The sequence below is a fragment of the Boeremia exigua genome (assembly GCF_020726555.1).
Source record: "Boeremia exigua strain MPI-SDFR-AT-0100 chromosome Unknown C7974scaffold_5, whole genome shotgun sequence".
NCBI lineage: Eukaryota > Fungi > Ascomycota > Dothideomycetes > Pleosporales > Didymellaceae > Boeremia > Boeremia exigua.
Genome location: NW_025763522.1, coordinates 2,290,812 through 2,306,161, shown reverse-complemented (window position 1 = coordinate 2,306,161; position 15,350 = coordinate 2,290,812). Strand labels below are relative to the sequence as shown.

The following is a 15,350-nucleotide window of genomic DNA, read 5'->3' as shown; positions in this document are numbered from 1 at the left end:
AGGTGTAGATGGGGTATCTTAACCTCAGGCTGGAATGTTTTGAGGGAGTCATTGTTGAGTATTGTACCACGTTGATGCCTACGATGTGGCTGCGTATGGTTCACCGGAGCTGTGTTGACAGGTGAGGAGCATGCCTCGCGCACTACGTCACAGTTGACCGAAACCCGAGGCGAGCTCGGTTAGTCTTCCCCACAAGTCGAATATTTGACAATGAGGGCACTATGGATGGTGCGTTTAGAGACGGCAGACCTCCCGCAGCTGTTAGAGAATATCTATCATGTGTTTGCTTAACCTTCCATGAAATCAGTAAATAACTGGCCTAATGGCCCAATGGCAAGGCGCTTGACTACGATTAAAATCCAAAATCAAGAGATTCCAGGTTCGACCCCTGGTTAGGTCAATTCTTTTGCTTCCTCATGTCCTTTTTTGTTTTTGTGAACTTGTGCAAAGCTTTTCCGAGTCTCGCTTGCGGGCATCTTCTCTCTCACGTCGGAGAGAGAACGGCAGACCAAGGACGTTAGCCAAGACCCAGCCAAATATACCACACGACAGTAAAGTAGGGAAAATACCAAAAAACCCTATAGAATGCGTTCTTACCTACATTAAAGGTGATACTCAACTAGATTTCAACTTCGGGTACTGTGATAACTACGTGTCGAGGTTGGTTAGCCTGGAGCTCGCATATCCGCCATTTCCCTGAAACATGAGCGCTTCTGTCCATGTTCATCGACATACATATCATCCGCCAGCGGCAAAGGCTTGATCTCGGCGCCATGGTCATCGCTGTCGAAGTATTGTCATGACCCTTGATATGCTTCTCATGTACTCCTCCGACTGAAGCCTGACCATCGGTTTTCTGGAAACAAATAGTTGAGCGGGGGATGCGAACGGCGATACTTATGTAACAATGAATGAGGGTGTTCAGGCGGCTCAAACTGTGTTCTTCTGCCCGCCGGAAGTTCGTCTTAGCCTTGCGACAGGCTGAGCTTGGCTTCCCTCACTTTGTTTGTCCAAGTGCCCAAAGTGAACGTGAGCTATGACTAGTGCCTTCGTGCCTTCCGTCCGCACATCTCACTTTCAGTCCCTACCCTCTGTCCTGTTCCTCTCGCATACGACAATGCCGACGTATCGTAGCATCAATATTGAGTTGCACTCGCAGTTCGACATCATCACGCTCCCAGAGTATTACCCGCCGCCTTTCCTGCACCCGCTCGACTCGCCTCTCGATCCACCTCTCGACGCCTCTCTCGATGCCGCCCTCGATGCAACCCTCAGACCCTCTCGAGACCCTTCTCCCATCATCCCACCCCTCATAGACGACTTAACATCAACATGTTCCGTCCATGTCCCCGCAATGCCCGGAAGCCAGTTCTGGATCTCGTACTCGGTATCCCCGCCCGTGCCAGAGGGCCATTATTTCCTGTTCAAGATGTATGTCGACGGCGAGCAGGTGATGAGCTGGAGCACAGGGCGCGAGAACGATTGGATGGGGAAAACTATGTTTGGGTTGTTTGAGAGCGAGGGAGGCAGCAGTGGCAAGAGCAGGGTCGAGAAGAGGGTGCTTTGCTTCGGCGCGCTGGGTAGTGAGGGCGGGTGTGTTGAAATTAGAGTGCACCGCGCAAGCGGAAGGGTGCGGGTCGAGAGGGAGATGCAGGTGTTTGAGGAGACGAGGTTTGCAAAGGGCGAAGGGGGGATTCGGTGAGTCTGCGGAGAGCGAGGTGTTTGGAAAGTACACACTGACATGTACAGGCTTGTGAATGCTGGACGCGCCGGTCCCGAGCATCCCAAGCGGTTCTACAAGTTTGCGCTTATCGATCCGGTGGACCAGCCGTTTGCGACGTTTCGGTACTACTATTACACTTGGAGACAGCTGGGCGATCTTGGACTGCTGAACTTTAGTTACTATCCACAGAGCGAAGAGAACGACATGCCTGTCATCGAGCCTGGTGAGGACGGCACGAACGATTACAACGACGCATATGGTGCAACGACAGAGGATGTTGTTCACACCGACTTGGGGGACGACCTGCTAGCCGATAGCGACGGCATTCCGATCCACGACTGGGGTAAGACCGAGCAGACAACGCAAGATGCCTACAAGTACACCTTCCAACCATTCCACAGCACCTCTCATCTTAGACGCTCATCGCTACGCAGTGACAACATCGCATCGGGTACCTACGTACCACGCGGCGCCCCCGCATCAGAAGTCTCGACTGGGAGCCCGCCGTCACGGCGCTGCCGCAGCCGCAGGGACCTTCATCGCCTATCCATGCCACCCTCAATCAGACTGGAAGCCCCAGAACCAGCACTACGGCCTCTGCCTGTCCCACAAAAGAACAGCGCCTCGCCATCTACGGCCTATCGTCCACATCCCGCGTACCCCGTGGAAGAGTGGACTATCAGGACTCCATCTCCGGTGAGGACTATTCGAGAAGATATTACCACACCACCGCTACAAAAGAAGAGAGGCCTGGGTATTACGGGTGCAGGTCTGATGGGTGTGATTTCGTCGACGTGGAAGAGGACTGTTAGTGGTGCTCAGGCTCCTAGGAAGAGCAGAGTCGTTGATGGACCCCGCAGTGTGTCGTGTTGAATATTGGTCGCGGATATGTCATGAGAATGTCTGCAATACATTATTGATTGCGGAACAGCACCTCTGCTATGGATTAGTCGACGCCAGTGTCCGCAGAGCGTGAGGCAAGCAAGCGAGCAAGCGAGCAATGCAGACAAAAACGTTACCTTGTAATCCTAACGTACATCTTACATTCAAGATCTACCCAAAAAGCAGAAGATGACGCTGAAAGGCAAACGTGAGAGAAGAGTCGCATCCCAAGCCAACAATGGACGAATGTAGCGCATGGAAAGTGCCGAGGATATGCCGAGGACGTGCCGACGCTAAACCGGGTCGGGACGATCCGCAACAACAAACATTGAGATCGAGTCTCTCACTTCTCACTTCACGACGCCCCAGCGGTGTCATATCTTCCTACGATAGCAGAAATTACCACATGTACACCCGCATGTCTTAGCAAATATATATACACGCATCATCATGACCAATGACGAGGTGCTACCCTGGAACGTCTCGCGATGCAATCGCCTGCTACGACCGCTGTCGTCCAAACTCGCGAAACTGCGAAAGGAGCTTGAATTGCCTCGAACAGTCCAACCAGAGCTGCGCGCAGCTTCCTCGGCTTTTGCGACCAAAAATACGCCCCAGAAGACGACGAACTTTACACGGCCAGCACTCAAACCGCGGGGGTTCGAGAAGGCGCGCGACCCAGACTGGAGGCCTGGTGTGAAGGGGATCAAGAAGACATATGGGGGACGTAAGGCGAGGAACCTGTCTGGGCCGAGCCTGGACAGCGCCCATGCGGACAATGTAGCTCGGCCTGGCGCAATTGCGTTCACGCCTCTCATTGCGCGCATGGGGGGACACTTGATGGACAGTCCCCTTGCGCAAGGCTCGCCGTTGAAGAAGTACACGATGAACCGAGAGCCCCTCGTTCCAAATATGGATCAGAACGAGGCACTTGGGCTCCACGTGCGACCGGAGGTGGCGAAGCTCATGAATGGTATCCTGCAGGCATACGCCAACATTCTGAAAGCAACGAAAGAGAAGAAACGTGGACAAGGAACAAATTCGCTCATGAATACTTGCCTAAAGAAGCTCCCAGCCTATATCGAACTTGTCGAGTATTTTGCGGAGCTGGACCAGTTGGAAGAGGAGGAAGAAATGGACGGTCGAGATGTTGCGAGTGATGTATACGAGCAGCTTGAGACGCACTTCGAACAGCGGCGTGGACAAGGCTGGCGTCCTTTCAAGCAGGTTGTGCGAGCACATGCCACGTCGCTGATGTGCAGAGCTGTTGCAGATGCAGCTTATTTCAGGCTGAATTTACCGACCTTTCTGAGCTACTGCCTATCCGTAGGCGCATTTGATGAGGCTGAGGAGATGCTTTTAGCCGCCCTACCTGCATTGGAGCCTCTGCCTATACCTGTCAACGTCAGAGCCAATCTGTTCAGCCACAAGTCCATGTATATGTCAGCTGTAAGGAACTTTGTGGTTCGCAGCGGCCGGTACCGCTTCCTCTACGACCTCCTCGAGCACATGGTCGCCCACGAGCTCCTGCCTCTGGAGTGGCTAGCAACGTCACACATGCGCCCGGTTTGGGACCAGTTGGTACGCGCGGTCACTGAAGGTCATAGTCACACATTGGCATCTTGTTCGCGCTTCCTCGAGACCTGTTTGCTTGCGGGTATGGGCCTTCCTGACGAGCGTCTTCTTGCTGACGAAGTCACTGGCTCGGCTGCGCGACGGTTTGTGCCTTCTACCCGGGAAGACCTGCGCCAGGCTCTAGATGCGACCTTCTCGACCCTTCTCAATGTGCTGTGCAGCATAGGTCTGTCCAACAGCGGTCGTGACGATGCTGCTGGCAAAGCCATTGCACAAAGAGTCTCTGAGACATTTGAGGTCATCGTGGTCGCCCTTGCGTCTCGAACAGATATTGATCTTGAGCTGAAACTACTTCAAGCAGATTCAGACGATCTCCAGATTTTTGCGCAACGCGCTTGTTGGCTCATCTTTGGCTCTTTCCTCGTGCGGCTCGATGCGCCCACCACAGACCGTTCAATGGTGGATCTGTCACCTTCCACACTGATATACATCATGAACGATATTACATCTCATTACTCAGTGAATGGTGTCAATTCCTTGGCTGTCCTTTCTACACTTCCCCCGCTTGTCTCGGCTACAGCACGTGGTACAGGCCGCATTTGGCAAGATGATGGCTTTGGCGAGCTCCAACGTCTCGTCCAGGCTATGATAACCATGTCTGGCCACCATCTTCCACATAAGTTGTGGACGATGAAGCGGATTGCCCTAGAGTCCGCCACCGAATTTGCCAACTACACTGACGAAGCAGAGCACCTCAAATACGCACACGACATAGAAAAGCAAATGCGTATCTCAGGCCGCCTCGTCATTATGCCCACACCCCGAAAAACCGGCACGCCATCCAGCGCTGCCGGCGGCTTCAGATGGGAAGACGGCATCGGCGAATGGGTCGCCTGCACGCCCTTCATCAAGCAATTCACGCGCCCCCAGCAGAAACCCGTCCGCGCGCTCCAGCTCCTGCCGACCCCCGCACACTCCGACGACGCGTCCACAGACTCGGCCCAGGACTCCGAGCACGAAGGCGAGCACGACCCCATCCCCTCGTCGCCCATGCTCCGCTCGAGCCCCCTCAAACGCGCGGCCCCCCGCGCGGCCTCGTCGTTCGGCAAACGTGCCCGCGCAGCTAGTCCGCACGTTCTGATCCCTGCGAAGCGCGCGTGCAATGCGTTGAATGTGCCGTTCTACCCCGAGCTTGTCGATGAGATAGCCGAGAGCGCGTCTGAAAATGCGGACAATGACACTTCAGAAGACAGCTCCGAGAACACATACAAAGATAAGCCTACAGACCAGCCTCCGAGCAGCGGCAGGTGCTTGCGGCGCAGCACAATGACCCACACACTCCGCCACAAAGTGCCAACGCAGCGCTCACGCGCGTCGCCCGCAAGCGGGCTGCGCGATGTGAGACGCGTGGCGTATGAATTTGGTGCCGATGGGGCGGATGAGGATAGTGAGGACGAGTTGAGTTTTGGGTTTTGACGGGCTTTTGTTCGAAGAGGGGGCCACGGTAGTTGGTTGGTGTTGGTGTTGGGTTTGACATTGGTGTCGGGCCTGGGGACTTAGTGTCGGACCTGATGTTTGGCGTTATGTTGGTTGATTGTATCGAGATACCCTATTTGTTATACATTATCGAATACTTTGCATGTCATCTGCTTCTTATTCACGTATGTGTATGTTTGACTGGGTGCCAAGTCCTCAATCAATAGTAAGTGCGCGGGCACGTTGTGCGCACTGTGGTTGCGGCAGGATAAGATCAAGCATGTGCTCTGCTCTGTGGGTTGGCAGTCTGCCTACAGATCTCGTGGGTAAGGTGTAAAGATGAGAATGCGTTGTGCACATGACCACAAGTATTCCAGGCTCGGATGTGTAGCGAGATACTTCGATTGAGGATCTTTTCGGGGCGTCTGCTCACGCGCTTCATCGAGTTGGAAACTTTCTTGGATATTACGAGTCACCATTGCCTAGTGCCACATACTGCTGTTTCAGAGGACACTAGATGTATAACATCCGTCTGCGAGAAGAGAACAACGATGCACACACCGAGAAAGAGATGTTGAAATTCGGAAAGAGGACATCATTGAAGCGTTTAAATAGAAGCTCTGTCTGTTGTAATGTTTACGAGTTATCCTGAAGACATACAGTGGCTGCGAATCTGGTACAAGGGCCTCCAATTATCTAGAGAGCTCCAGTGTATGCATGGGTATAGCAAGACATACGAAGAGATCCGCACTAGGTCCTCTAATGATAAGGTTATCATCTGGAGCTTGACCAGAGTCTTAGGGCACGATTTGAGTTGCTAAACTCCACGCACGGAAGCTTCCATCTGCGCAGGATGTCATTACAAGAATCGAAGCAGGGCTGGGCATTGCAGTAGACGATAAGTTTTACGGCAATGGATTGGTCCCAGAGTATCAGCGATTACTTGCCGAGAAGGGATCGACAGAGCTTATTCAGCTCCTGGAATCCGCCCTACTTTCGCGCCAGACGCGCCGAAAGAACATTCGAAATCGCGTCAAGCAAGGATATTTGAAGAAGCTCAAGGAGGAGAACAAAAGAAGCCTGAAACTAGCAGAGCATAACCAACAGGGAACTACCAACAGAGGCAGATTTTCGAACGACTTGAAAGAAGCTCAGCACTCAGACATCAACCTGATCTCAAATAACACAGCGTTTCTTGATAATACCGACAGCGAAGCGAGTGATGATGATCTGGAGGCGGCTCCACTCCCCGATGACCTTGCCAGAGAGGGTCCTCGCCTAGAACCCGATGAATGGATCGGACTACCCGACAAAGCTGTCGTGCAACCCGATCAGGGAGCAGCCTATTTCCAATGGATCAGAAGGGAAAGTGAAGCAGAGGATAGAAGATCGAGAGGTATAGATTTGTAGATGGATCACGAAGGTATACCCTCACCCTTTTTATAGCTTTGCGTCACTAAGAGAGACTAGAAACCTCGTGCCACACGGAACGGTCTGCAGTGTATTCTCTGCCTTCTAGATCCGACATGCACTCAGAGCGATAAGAGCAAGACCAGAACTCGGGATGCACTCGATAGCCATCTCAAGACCTCGTTCCACGACCGAGAGTCGCAACTGAAGCGCGCCGTTGTTGCTGAGGCGGGAACTGAGATCAATTGTTCTTGTTGTGGAGATGAAATGCGTAAAAATATGGTGCTATCGCACATCATGGAAGAGCACGGAGCATTGGTGTGGAGGAAAGGAGAATGAGACGAATGAGTGAGCAAGGTATTGATTGTTCGCCCAGATATTAACATCCCTAGCCTGAGACTGCTGATGAGTTATTCCAGCTTTATTTTACGGCCAAGTAGCTCTCATGCCCTTAATAGCATAAGGCTCAAGCCGTGAATACAAAACACAATGGGCGGCTTATTATATTCCTGCTCGAATCTGCACGAGCTGCACTGTCGTTACATCTCAGGGTCTTTAATCTTCCTCACAACGATTCTTCTTCATCAACCTTCTGCCCATCTCCATCATCTTCATCCTCGTCGTCCTCTGTGTCATCCGTGTCATCCGGATCAACGGACCTAGCCTTCAAAGCCTCTACCCGATCAATATGCTTGTCATGCAGATCGATCCGCATTGTGTATTCCTCAAGCAGTGTGGCCTTGAAGGAGGTATATGACTCGTTCGCCGAGGCATACATCTCGTCCTGGTCAACAGCGTTGAGCAGGTGCTTATTGAGAATGACATCAAGGTTCAGTGAGGTTTTTGGGGCGCCAGCGACTTGGCGGAAGCGTTCAGTTCCAGCTTGGAACAGGGTATGAAGGGCCCTTAACACCCTGATCTTCTCGGTGAGCATGGTGGTACAGAAGTCTCGGTATTCGTCCTCGTCGTCTTCAGAGAAAGACGGCGCGTTGCCGGGGTGAAGGATAGCAGCAGCCTCGAGCGTATCTTTTAACCCTTGCCGCAGCACTGATGTGTCGCCTGCTTGCATCTCAGAGTTTTGCAGCCACTTTCTAGAAAAGTTGAGAATGACAAACTTCAAATGTTTGTACCGAATACCTTGGCTAAGGGCTCGTAGTGTTTGGGCAACGTCAGAACGGGACCTGGGAACACGATGATCTTCTCAACTTCCTTGTCCGAGAAAAGATTCTAGTCTGAGCAGCATGAGAATGTGGAAATGGGCGGCTCAAAGGCACGTTAACGACTACAAAATGCTGGCAGGAGCTCGTACCGAAGTAGTGTCGTGTCGCAGTCTTTTCTTCGCCGCTCTCTTGCTCAGCCTTGTCATCGTCCGAACATTCACTCACAGGACAGAGAGTTGTACGCTGTTGTGGAGCTTGAACACAGTGGTTGAGAGAGCTGTAGTTGGTGGGGTGGGGTGGGGAAAGTAATATAGGGTTAGGCCGTGATAGACGATGGATACCTGTTACGTTTTTGTATCCACTTTTGCAATGGAAGCGGGCTAGCAAAGCTAGGTGAGAGAGCGTTGGTGGCTACCTCACTCAATCTAGCGCCAGGTAAGAGAGCGTTTAATCGCTGCCTGGTTCAATATGGCGCCAGGTAAGAGAGCGCTTGATGGTCAGTCTGGCGCCAGCGAACTTCACTGAGGAGCTCCTACCATTCAGATAGATTGACTACGATGCCTTCGACTCGGTTCTTCAGTGTCATTGCGAGAGAATTTGCTGCGGACAAGGTCTGATATCTTGCTGTGTTGGCTTGCGCCCACATCTTCTTCAATTCCTCTGGCGAGTACCCACGCTCCTTCAATCTGAATGCAGTAATATCGAATTCAGTCATGACTCGTTGCGTATACGCACCCAGTGCTCCGCTGTTAGGGTTGTGATGAGCATAGTTTCGTGCTTCCTCTGTACCCTTTCGGAGCTGCCTATCGGATAGCGCATCGCGTCGAAAGCTATACATTGTATTGCGTTCGAGCAATCCCACATTTATGCATATGTCTTGCACCTTGGGGCTCAACGCTGATTCTCGCATTGCATTGTCGACCATCGGACTACCCAAATCGCATGCTACTAGAACTGCTTGAGTATCGACTTTCGCATCCATGCACGTGATAAACTTCTCATTACCATGAAGACATGACGTTGCTCAAGGAGACGAGGAATACAGACCCTTAGGGAGGAGAGGATAATGTTGAATCATTGCCCAGGGATCAAGGCGAAGAAGCGATAGGGGATGAGGTGGCGATCGTCGATGGTGCTGGTGGAAGGCAGCAATACGAGACTGGCTGCAGCATGTCTATGATATAAGTTTGTATGCCAGTGCTAAGCTGTACATGCTTGAAGCTGGAATATCTACGAGTGATATCGACGTCGTGGTGTAACGACAGATGCAATGAGACTCCCAACGCCTGAATGTACTCTATATGGTGCATATGTCGCAATACAAAGGAGATAAATGACAAGAAGGAGAAAGATTCGCTCAAAATCATCTCGCTCACATGACAAGGCAGCCGCCGGGACCACTTCTCGCGCGCCGCCTACGCCCGATACCACCAGTGGTACCGGCACCACCCTCTTCTTCGTCAGCATGCATCATCTGCGCTTCACGCGCTCTCCTACGACGGCGTCTGGCGCCAGCACCACCTACGCCCGCCTCCTCGTTCATCATCATCCAGTCCGCCCACTTGCGTTCCAGCCTCGCCGCTGCAGCAAAGTCGCCTCTCAGCACACGCTTTGTGTGCTCTTCAACTGTGGGCTGCCAGCTGTAGAAACACTTCAGGCCAATGACTTCGCGAGGATATGTGGCTGTCTGGCTCGCAGCGTTGGGCGACGGACGCGATATTTCTGCGTTGCGTGACAGGACTTCTCGGACTCCTGTCCAAGTGACATTTGCACAGTCATAAGCGACAATACGCAGGCCAATATGCGGACGCTCGGAGCTGGATAGGGCACGAGCGAGACGGTTACGGATGCGCATGCTTGCTGCTGCTTCGGTGAGGACAAGGTCCGAAATGCGGGTGTTGTCCATCTCAAGCGAGGTCAGGCTAGTGCACGCTTTGAGGACAGGCAACATGCCGGAGTCGCCGAGATTTTCGCAGTAGGAAATGCAAAGATGCTTAAGGTGAGCTGCGAATGGACCTGCGGCCAAGGTCTTGAGAACCTCATTCGAAAGATTTTCGAGCTCTTCCACATCGAGATGTGTCAGAACGGGCAATGTAGGAAGCAGAGAGATCAGGGCATCGTCCGTCAAGCCTCCGCACTTCGACAGCTGGAGGCCTTCCAGGAACGGCACATTGTCGACCAGAGTCTTCGCGCCAACGTCGGTGATGGTGCGGCAGCGTGTGAGATCCAAGTGCTTTAGCCTGCGAGGTGGCACTATTGGTCGTTCGGTGAGAACGTCGATCTCCTGGTCGACACCTTCAATGAGAGCAGCGAGAGACTCATCATTGAGGCTATCGCAGTTCATCAAGACCAGCCTCTCGAGGGTGTTGCGTTCGAAAAGCTCAGCCATGAGCTCGACATCATCCCAGCCTCGCACTTCGCCCGCTCGCAGATCTCGAAGCTTGGGACAGCCCTGGACGACCTTGATTAGTCCACGGTGGTCAATGTTGTTGCACCAGGATATGTTAAGGACCTCTACCCGTGGGCAGTTTGTGGCAATGATTTTCATCGCGGCATTCGTCGCGTTGGCCAAACCGGACAGGTTGACATGGACGAGACGTGAGTTGGACAGGAGGAATGTGTGGATGGATGATCGGTCGATCCGACAACCCTCGAGCGAAAAGTTTTCAAGATTTTGGCAGGCCTCGAGGAAGCCATTCTTGTTCCATCGCTCGCGTAGTTGGACGCAGCCTCGCAGGTTGAGGTCCTTTACGAATGGGCCAGCAGACTTGATGATATTGATCAACGCGTCTGCTGGGATGTTGCGGTAGTATTTGCTAGTATCCAAGTTACTCCATAGCTGGCCGTCGAAGCACATTGCGTGCCATGACTTGGACACAAGTGAGCACCGCACGATCTGCTTGGGTGTAAGGTATTGGAGGACCTGCATGCGGATCTCTGCTGGCATGTCGCCCCAGAAATTCAAGGCTGGCCTCCTAGGAGCGGCCTTGCGAAGAGGTTGCGAAAAGTAGTCGCCTTCGACATCCAAGCCAGCCCTTGAGTGTAGTCTGCGTCCAGAGGGAAGAGGCATCGAAGAGGCGAGATCGGGTGTCCTCATGCGCAAACGGAACTTCTCGTCGTAGAAGGGACTGCCAGGCGGACTGTTGGCGACAGACGTGGGTGCTGTCGAAAAGCCATTAGACAGCTCCGACGAGTACGAGCTGCCGTACGATTGTCCATAGGGCGAGCCCGTCCCGGCCAGCGAAACGCACGACATTGAGGCCTTGGGTTGGCTCCTTAAGCTGTGCGATCGCGTCCTGCCCATGGCTGCCAGGCTCAGGCTCGGCGAGGAGCCCATCCGGTGCAGGCCGCTGAGCAGCCGTTGTCTGCCCGTGGGCTTCGGTCGGTCGGTCGGGGTGTCGATGGTTGAGGTGCCAGTCGTCGGCATGTCTAACTCTGCTGGGTGCTCGAGGACCACGGCGTCAATAGATGTTGGCTCCATCTTGCTATGTCTGCAAGACCGCGGGTCACGGCGATAGCAACGCGTGCGGAGAGAAAGGGCCCTAGTGATGTCTTGATGTAATGAGGGACAAACACCCAAGACAGTGGGTGACAGGGCCAAACTCCACGTTTATGTCGTTGCTGCAAACTAAGAAAGTAAAAGAACACAGCCAACCGGGTAGTTGGGTCTGCGCGCTTTTTGGGAGCCACCGGTACAGCCGCAGCTCTAGAAAGCGGGGAGCGGAGGCCCGTGAGAGCGCCGATGTGAGCGCTAGGAGGCGAGGCGTGGGTCGACGAGCCTCAGCCGCGGAGGCGAGACTTGAACATGCAAAAACTGGAGCAGGGTATCGACTTGCATCTCAGAGGAGAAGGTAGCAAATCGACCATCGAAGCTTAAGATATCTTGTGCATTAAGGGCTCACCTTCCACTGCAGCGGGTGGCCGTTGTTATCGTCGCTATCGGTTGGCTATCGATTAGGGGAGCACGACCCACCCGTCCACGTGCGCCACCTGCTGGATCACCGGCACAACCCTCTGGAGGCGCCGGTCAAGCGACCGTCTTGTGCAAGCTGTCGCGTGCAGCGACGGCATTGGGATGCCAACCACAAGGTTTGATTTCCTGCTTGAACGCCCAAACAGTCGCGTTCTTGTAGCCTGCGAGTCTCAGGACAAACTCTCGGTCGGTCTGCTCCTGAGTCCTGCGGCTCGCAGTGCCGTGATATGCAGGGCAGATTCGCACTAATGGCCAAGTCCACCAATCTGGACCAAAACCAGAAAGAGGCTGTGGGGAGCCCAGCCCGCCCAGGAACGGCCCCAGACCTTGAGCCAGATGCCGACTTCACCCACTCTGCGACAATACACAGTATGGTAGGGAGAATACACAAAGCTGCTAAAGAATGCTTTTTGCCTACAATATAGGGAATGCTTAAATAAAATTAGCTACAGGTTCTGTATCAAAGTTGGTTGACTTCAAGGTTGCTTTCCGCTATTGTTTCTGAAGCTCGAGTCAGGGTCCTTCCAGTCCGCGCCACCAGCGCTGCTGTGTTGCTGATCTTGCAACTCACAACGGGACCTTTTGGGCATCTGCTCGAGCTGGAGCAGGCTTCGCTGCTCTCAGCATGAGGTCAGATGCAAGCCTGAGGCTGCTGCATGAACAGCACACCACTGACTGAGGACGTGATTGGCAGGCGTCTGAGACCTGTGGTAGGCGTGACCTCTGGTGCGATAAGGGCAGTACATCGCGACTTGAGTGTGCACGCGGACAGTGCAAAGCCTACCCTTGCATTATCGCTCTGCGCTGAGAAAGACATCCTGGAGGCTGACAGAGGATATTGAAAGGCGCGCAACGCGCTTATGTCCATGCAGGTCGTAGATGCAGCGCAATCGGGTGCAGAATGTGAGTTGAGGTACGTCGGCGCTGAACAACAGTCACTGCATACCTCGACGCCTCTTGTAGTACCGAGGTCTCATTGATCATCCAATGGAGCCACCGCTAGTACGCAGTGCTGTCTATAACACACAGGTCAACCGTACGTGTACCTACATCAACCAAGCCGGTTCGCACCGCTGGCAAGGCCAACACTACTAAAACCGACGACCTCTCTCTTGTCCAGCGCTGCCACGACAGTGCACAGAACGCCTGCAGCAATGAGACCTGCCCGCGCCAGGTTCAACACGCCCCACCTATCGATCAGGGCATGTGTGGTCTCAGCCTCCGCGACACCAGCCTCGACAGCCTTGTCTTCCAGTGAGGTCGACTCGAGCTGCCTCATCCTAGCCTCCAACTTTTTGTTCAGCGGCACAATGAACGCAAAGGTGAACGGCACGATACCAGGGATGAGGATGGCTGCTGCGACGTTGAGCTTGAAGGGGAGGGAGGATGGGTCCTCTGTCCTTTGTCAGCATTATATACGTAGACAAATATGGGGCGCAGGCGTACGGTTGTAGGCAACATAGGCGCTTGCGAGGCCGCTTATAATGGCGAGCGGCCTGCCGTAGAATCCGCCGTTGATGAGGAGAGTAAACCACTGCTTTGCCGCCAGAGGCGCTGGAGCTTGCATCACAGCAGGCACGGCATTGAGTGACAGTCCTGCATTTGACCCTGTGCTCGCGCTGTCAGTCATGTATGTGACGACAAGTTGACTGTCTGAGCTTAAGCTATGTGCTCACCCAGTAGGTACCCGCTTGCCGTGATGCCGACTGCCTGTGCGATGAAAAGCCCAGGCGGCGTCTTTTGATTGAACAGAGAAGCCATGTTGAATTCAATTATAGCGTACGATAAGAATTTGAGACGTGAATGCGTTGAAGGAGGACTGGTGCTGTCTAAGGGTAGCTGCCTAGCTCCCTAGCTCTAGCTCCCCACGATTGCGGCCAGACATGTGCCACCGAACTACTGCAACTGCAACTGTGATACTGGGAGTAGCACGCGATGTTAGAACGTATACCCTCTAGGTATTATCTTTAATTGCACAATGGCTGCTACGAACTCACATCCTCCTTCAAATGGCCCACAAACCTGCTATGTATGCCTCTCCAATTCTCCTCACACTTCCCTCTCACCGTGCCCACCAACATCCGATTCGCTTTGATCTCCACATCCTCGACTAGACTCAGCTCACCCTCCCCGTCAACCACATTCGCGCCCTTCTCCTCCCCCAGCGTCGCGCGCTTAACAACGCGCCACGTTGTCGTCTGCACCAACCCCAACGGCGCGCGAATCACCCACTCAATGCCGTCCTCTGTGTTCGTGATCTCTGCTTCGAACGTGACCGTCGTGTCCCACAGTCCCTTCGGGAGCGTGTGCATGTTATCTGTCACCTTGTAGCGCTTTGTGTCGGGGGCGGCAGTCGGCGAGGGAAGTGTCTCGTAGTGCGCGAGTTCCGGGTCGAGCCGGATGAGCAGGTCGTGGTTGTGCAGGCACACGAGGGCGCGCGCGAGGGTTGTGGATGCCGGGAGGTGCGTGACATGGTGCAGGGTGGCGGTCGAGGTGAAAGCTGGGGCTGTTAGGACCGCGTGGCCAGCGTGGTGGAGGAGCGCTGACAGAACATGCTGGCGCGCTGGCTGAGCTGGCTGAGCTGTGCGCGGTGTTATTACGCGTCTCAGACGTGTTTTTGGGCTATCTGATGAGGTGGTGAGCGAGAAATGGAGTGCGATTAGAGAAGGACACGCTTGACATATGGTCAAGGGCATGTGAGGTTGACGCTGATGTTGACGTCAGTAGTGTAGCGTTGCGGTTTCATCAAAGATTGTTCTTTTCAAAATTCGACGACCTCCGTTTCTTCTCGGTAGCAGGCCGGAGAAGTTCGGGCGCTCCCAAGTCCAGTCCAGTGCACATTCTCGCCACCCGGTATACCGGAGAGCAGGGGAGGGGGGGTCGAGAGTAGCATGTCCAAAGCACAACTACATCGCCGTCCCAAAGTAGGGCCGGGGACTGTGGGGCGTATCCGCACGGGTACCGTAACAACTGCGCTTCTAGCTACATAGTACAACGTAACATGAATCTGTGGCGAATGTATACATTTCCGTCGCTTTTAGGCAAGAGGTTGCGTTCTTTTGACGCTTTGTCGCTGCGCGGCCATCGGGAATGCGTCTCCTAGCGCCTGTGATTTCGACAACATGAGACGATACGTTTGCCATCCTTGTGA

The 15,350-nt window shown here is 53.7% G+C and overlaps 7 protein-coding genes and 1 non-coding gene across 8 annotated transcripts; 4 read left to right on the top strand and 4 right to left on the bottom strand.

Annotated features, from left to right (window-relative positions):
- Positions 1 to 316: 316 nt before the first annotated feature.
- On the top strand, positions 317 to 400 carry C7974DRAFT_t67. The gene has a single exon. It is a non-coding gene; the product is annotated as a tRNA-Arg (tRNA).
- Positions 401 to 1,117: 717 nt separating this feature from the next.
- C7974DRAFT_309855 (uncharacterized protein) lies at positions 1,118 to 2,596 on the top strand (the record flags this gene model as incomplete). The annotated part of the gene is made up of 2 exons (XM_046138241.1): positions 1,118 to 1,698; positions 1,750 to 2,596. The coding sequence occupies 2 exons, from the start codon at positions 1,118 to 1,120 to the stop codon at positions 2,594 to 2,596; spliced, it is 1,428 nt and encodes a 475-aa protein (XP_045998488.1).
- Positions 2,597 to 2,969: 373 nt separating this feature from the next.
- On the top strand, positions 2,970 to 5,790 carry C7974DRAFT_393337 (uncharacterized protein). Its single transcript, XM_046141761.1, has one exon. It carries the CDS (start codon positions 3,056 to 3,058, stop codon positions 5,654 to 5,656), a length of 2,601 nt encoding a protein of 866 aa, XP_045998487.1. The 5' UTR covers positions 2,970 to 3,055; the 3' UTR covers positions 5,657 to 5,790.
- A 383-nt stretch (positions 5,791 to 6,173) lies between these two features.
- On the top strand, positions 6,174 to 7,506 carry C7974DRAFT_375759 (uncharacterized protein; the record flags this gene model as incomplete). Its single annotated transcript, XM_046140231.1, has 4 exons — positions 6,174 to 6,278; positions 6,494 to 7,052; positions 7,176 to 7,384; positions 7,486 to 7,506. The coding sequence occupies 4 exons, from the start codon at positions 6,174 to 6,176 to the stop codon at positions 7,504 to 7,506; spliced, it is 894 nt and encodes a 297-aa protein (XP_045998486.1).
- A 125-nt stretch (positions 7,507 to 7,631) lies between these two features.
- Positions 7,632 to 8,261, bottom strand: C7974DRAFT_453222 (uncharacterized protein; the record flags this gene model as incomplete). The annotated part of the gene is made up of 1 exon (XM_046145859.1): positions 7,632 to 8,261. A coding segment is annotated over one exon (630 nt), but the record flags the coding sequence as incomplete, so codon positions are not given.
- Positions 8,262 to 9,403: 1,142 nt separating this feature from the next.
- C7974DRAFT_177122 (F-box/LRR repeat-containing protein 2) lies at positions 9,404 to 11,842 on the bottom strand. Its single transcript, XM_046136281.1, has one exon. It carries the CDS (start codon positions 11,705 to 11,707, stop codon positions 9,599 to 9,601), a length of 2,109 nt encoding a protein of 702 aa, XP_045998484.1. The 5' UTR covers positions 11,708 to 11,842; the 3' UTR covers positions 9,404 to 9,598.
- Positions 11,843 to 13,158: 1,316 nt separating this feature from the next.
- On the bottom strand, positions 13,159 to 14,009 carry C7974DRAFT_177096 (uncharacterized protein). Its single transcript, XM_046136280.1, has 3 exons — positions 13,876 to 14,009; positions 13,646 to 13,807; positions 13,159 to 13,594 (listed from the first exon to the last, which is right to left on the bottom strand). Exons 1-3 carry the CDS (start codon positions 13,958 to 13,960, stop codon positions 13,251 to 13,253), a joined length of 591 nt encoding a protein of 196 aa, XP_045998483.1. The 5' UTR covers positions 13,961 to 14,009; the 3' UTR covers positions 13,159 to 13,250.
- Positions 14,010 to 14,184: 175 nt separating this feature from the next.
- On the bottom strand, positions 14,185 to 14,753 carry C7974DRAFT_433649 (uncharacterized protein; the record flags this gene model as incomplete). The annotated part of the gene is made up of 2 exons (XM_046144934.1): positions 14,185 to 14,699; positions 14,747 to 14,753. The coding sequence occupies 2 exons, from the start codon at positions 14,751 to 14,753 to the stop codon at positions 14,185 to 14,187; spliced, it is 522 nt and encodes a 173-aa protein (XP_045998482.1).
- Between the last annotated feature and the right edge of the window lie 597 nt (positions 14,754 to 15,350).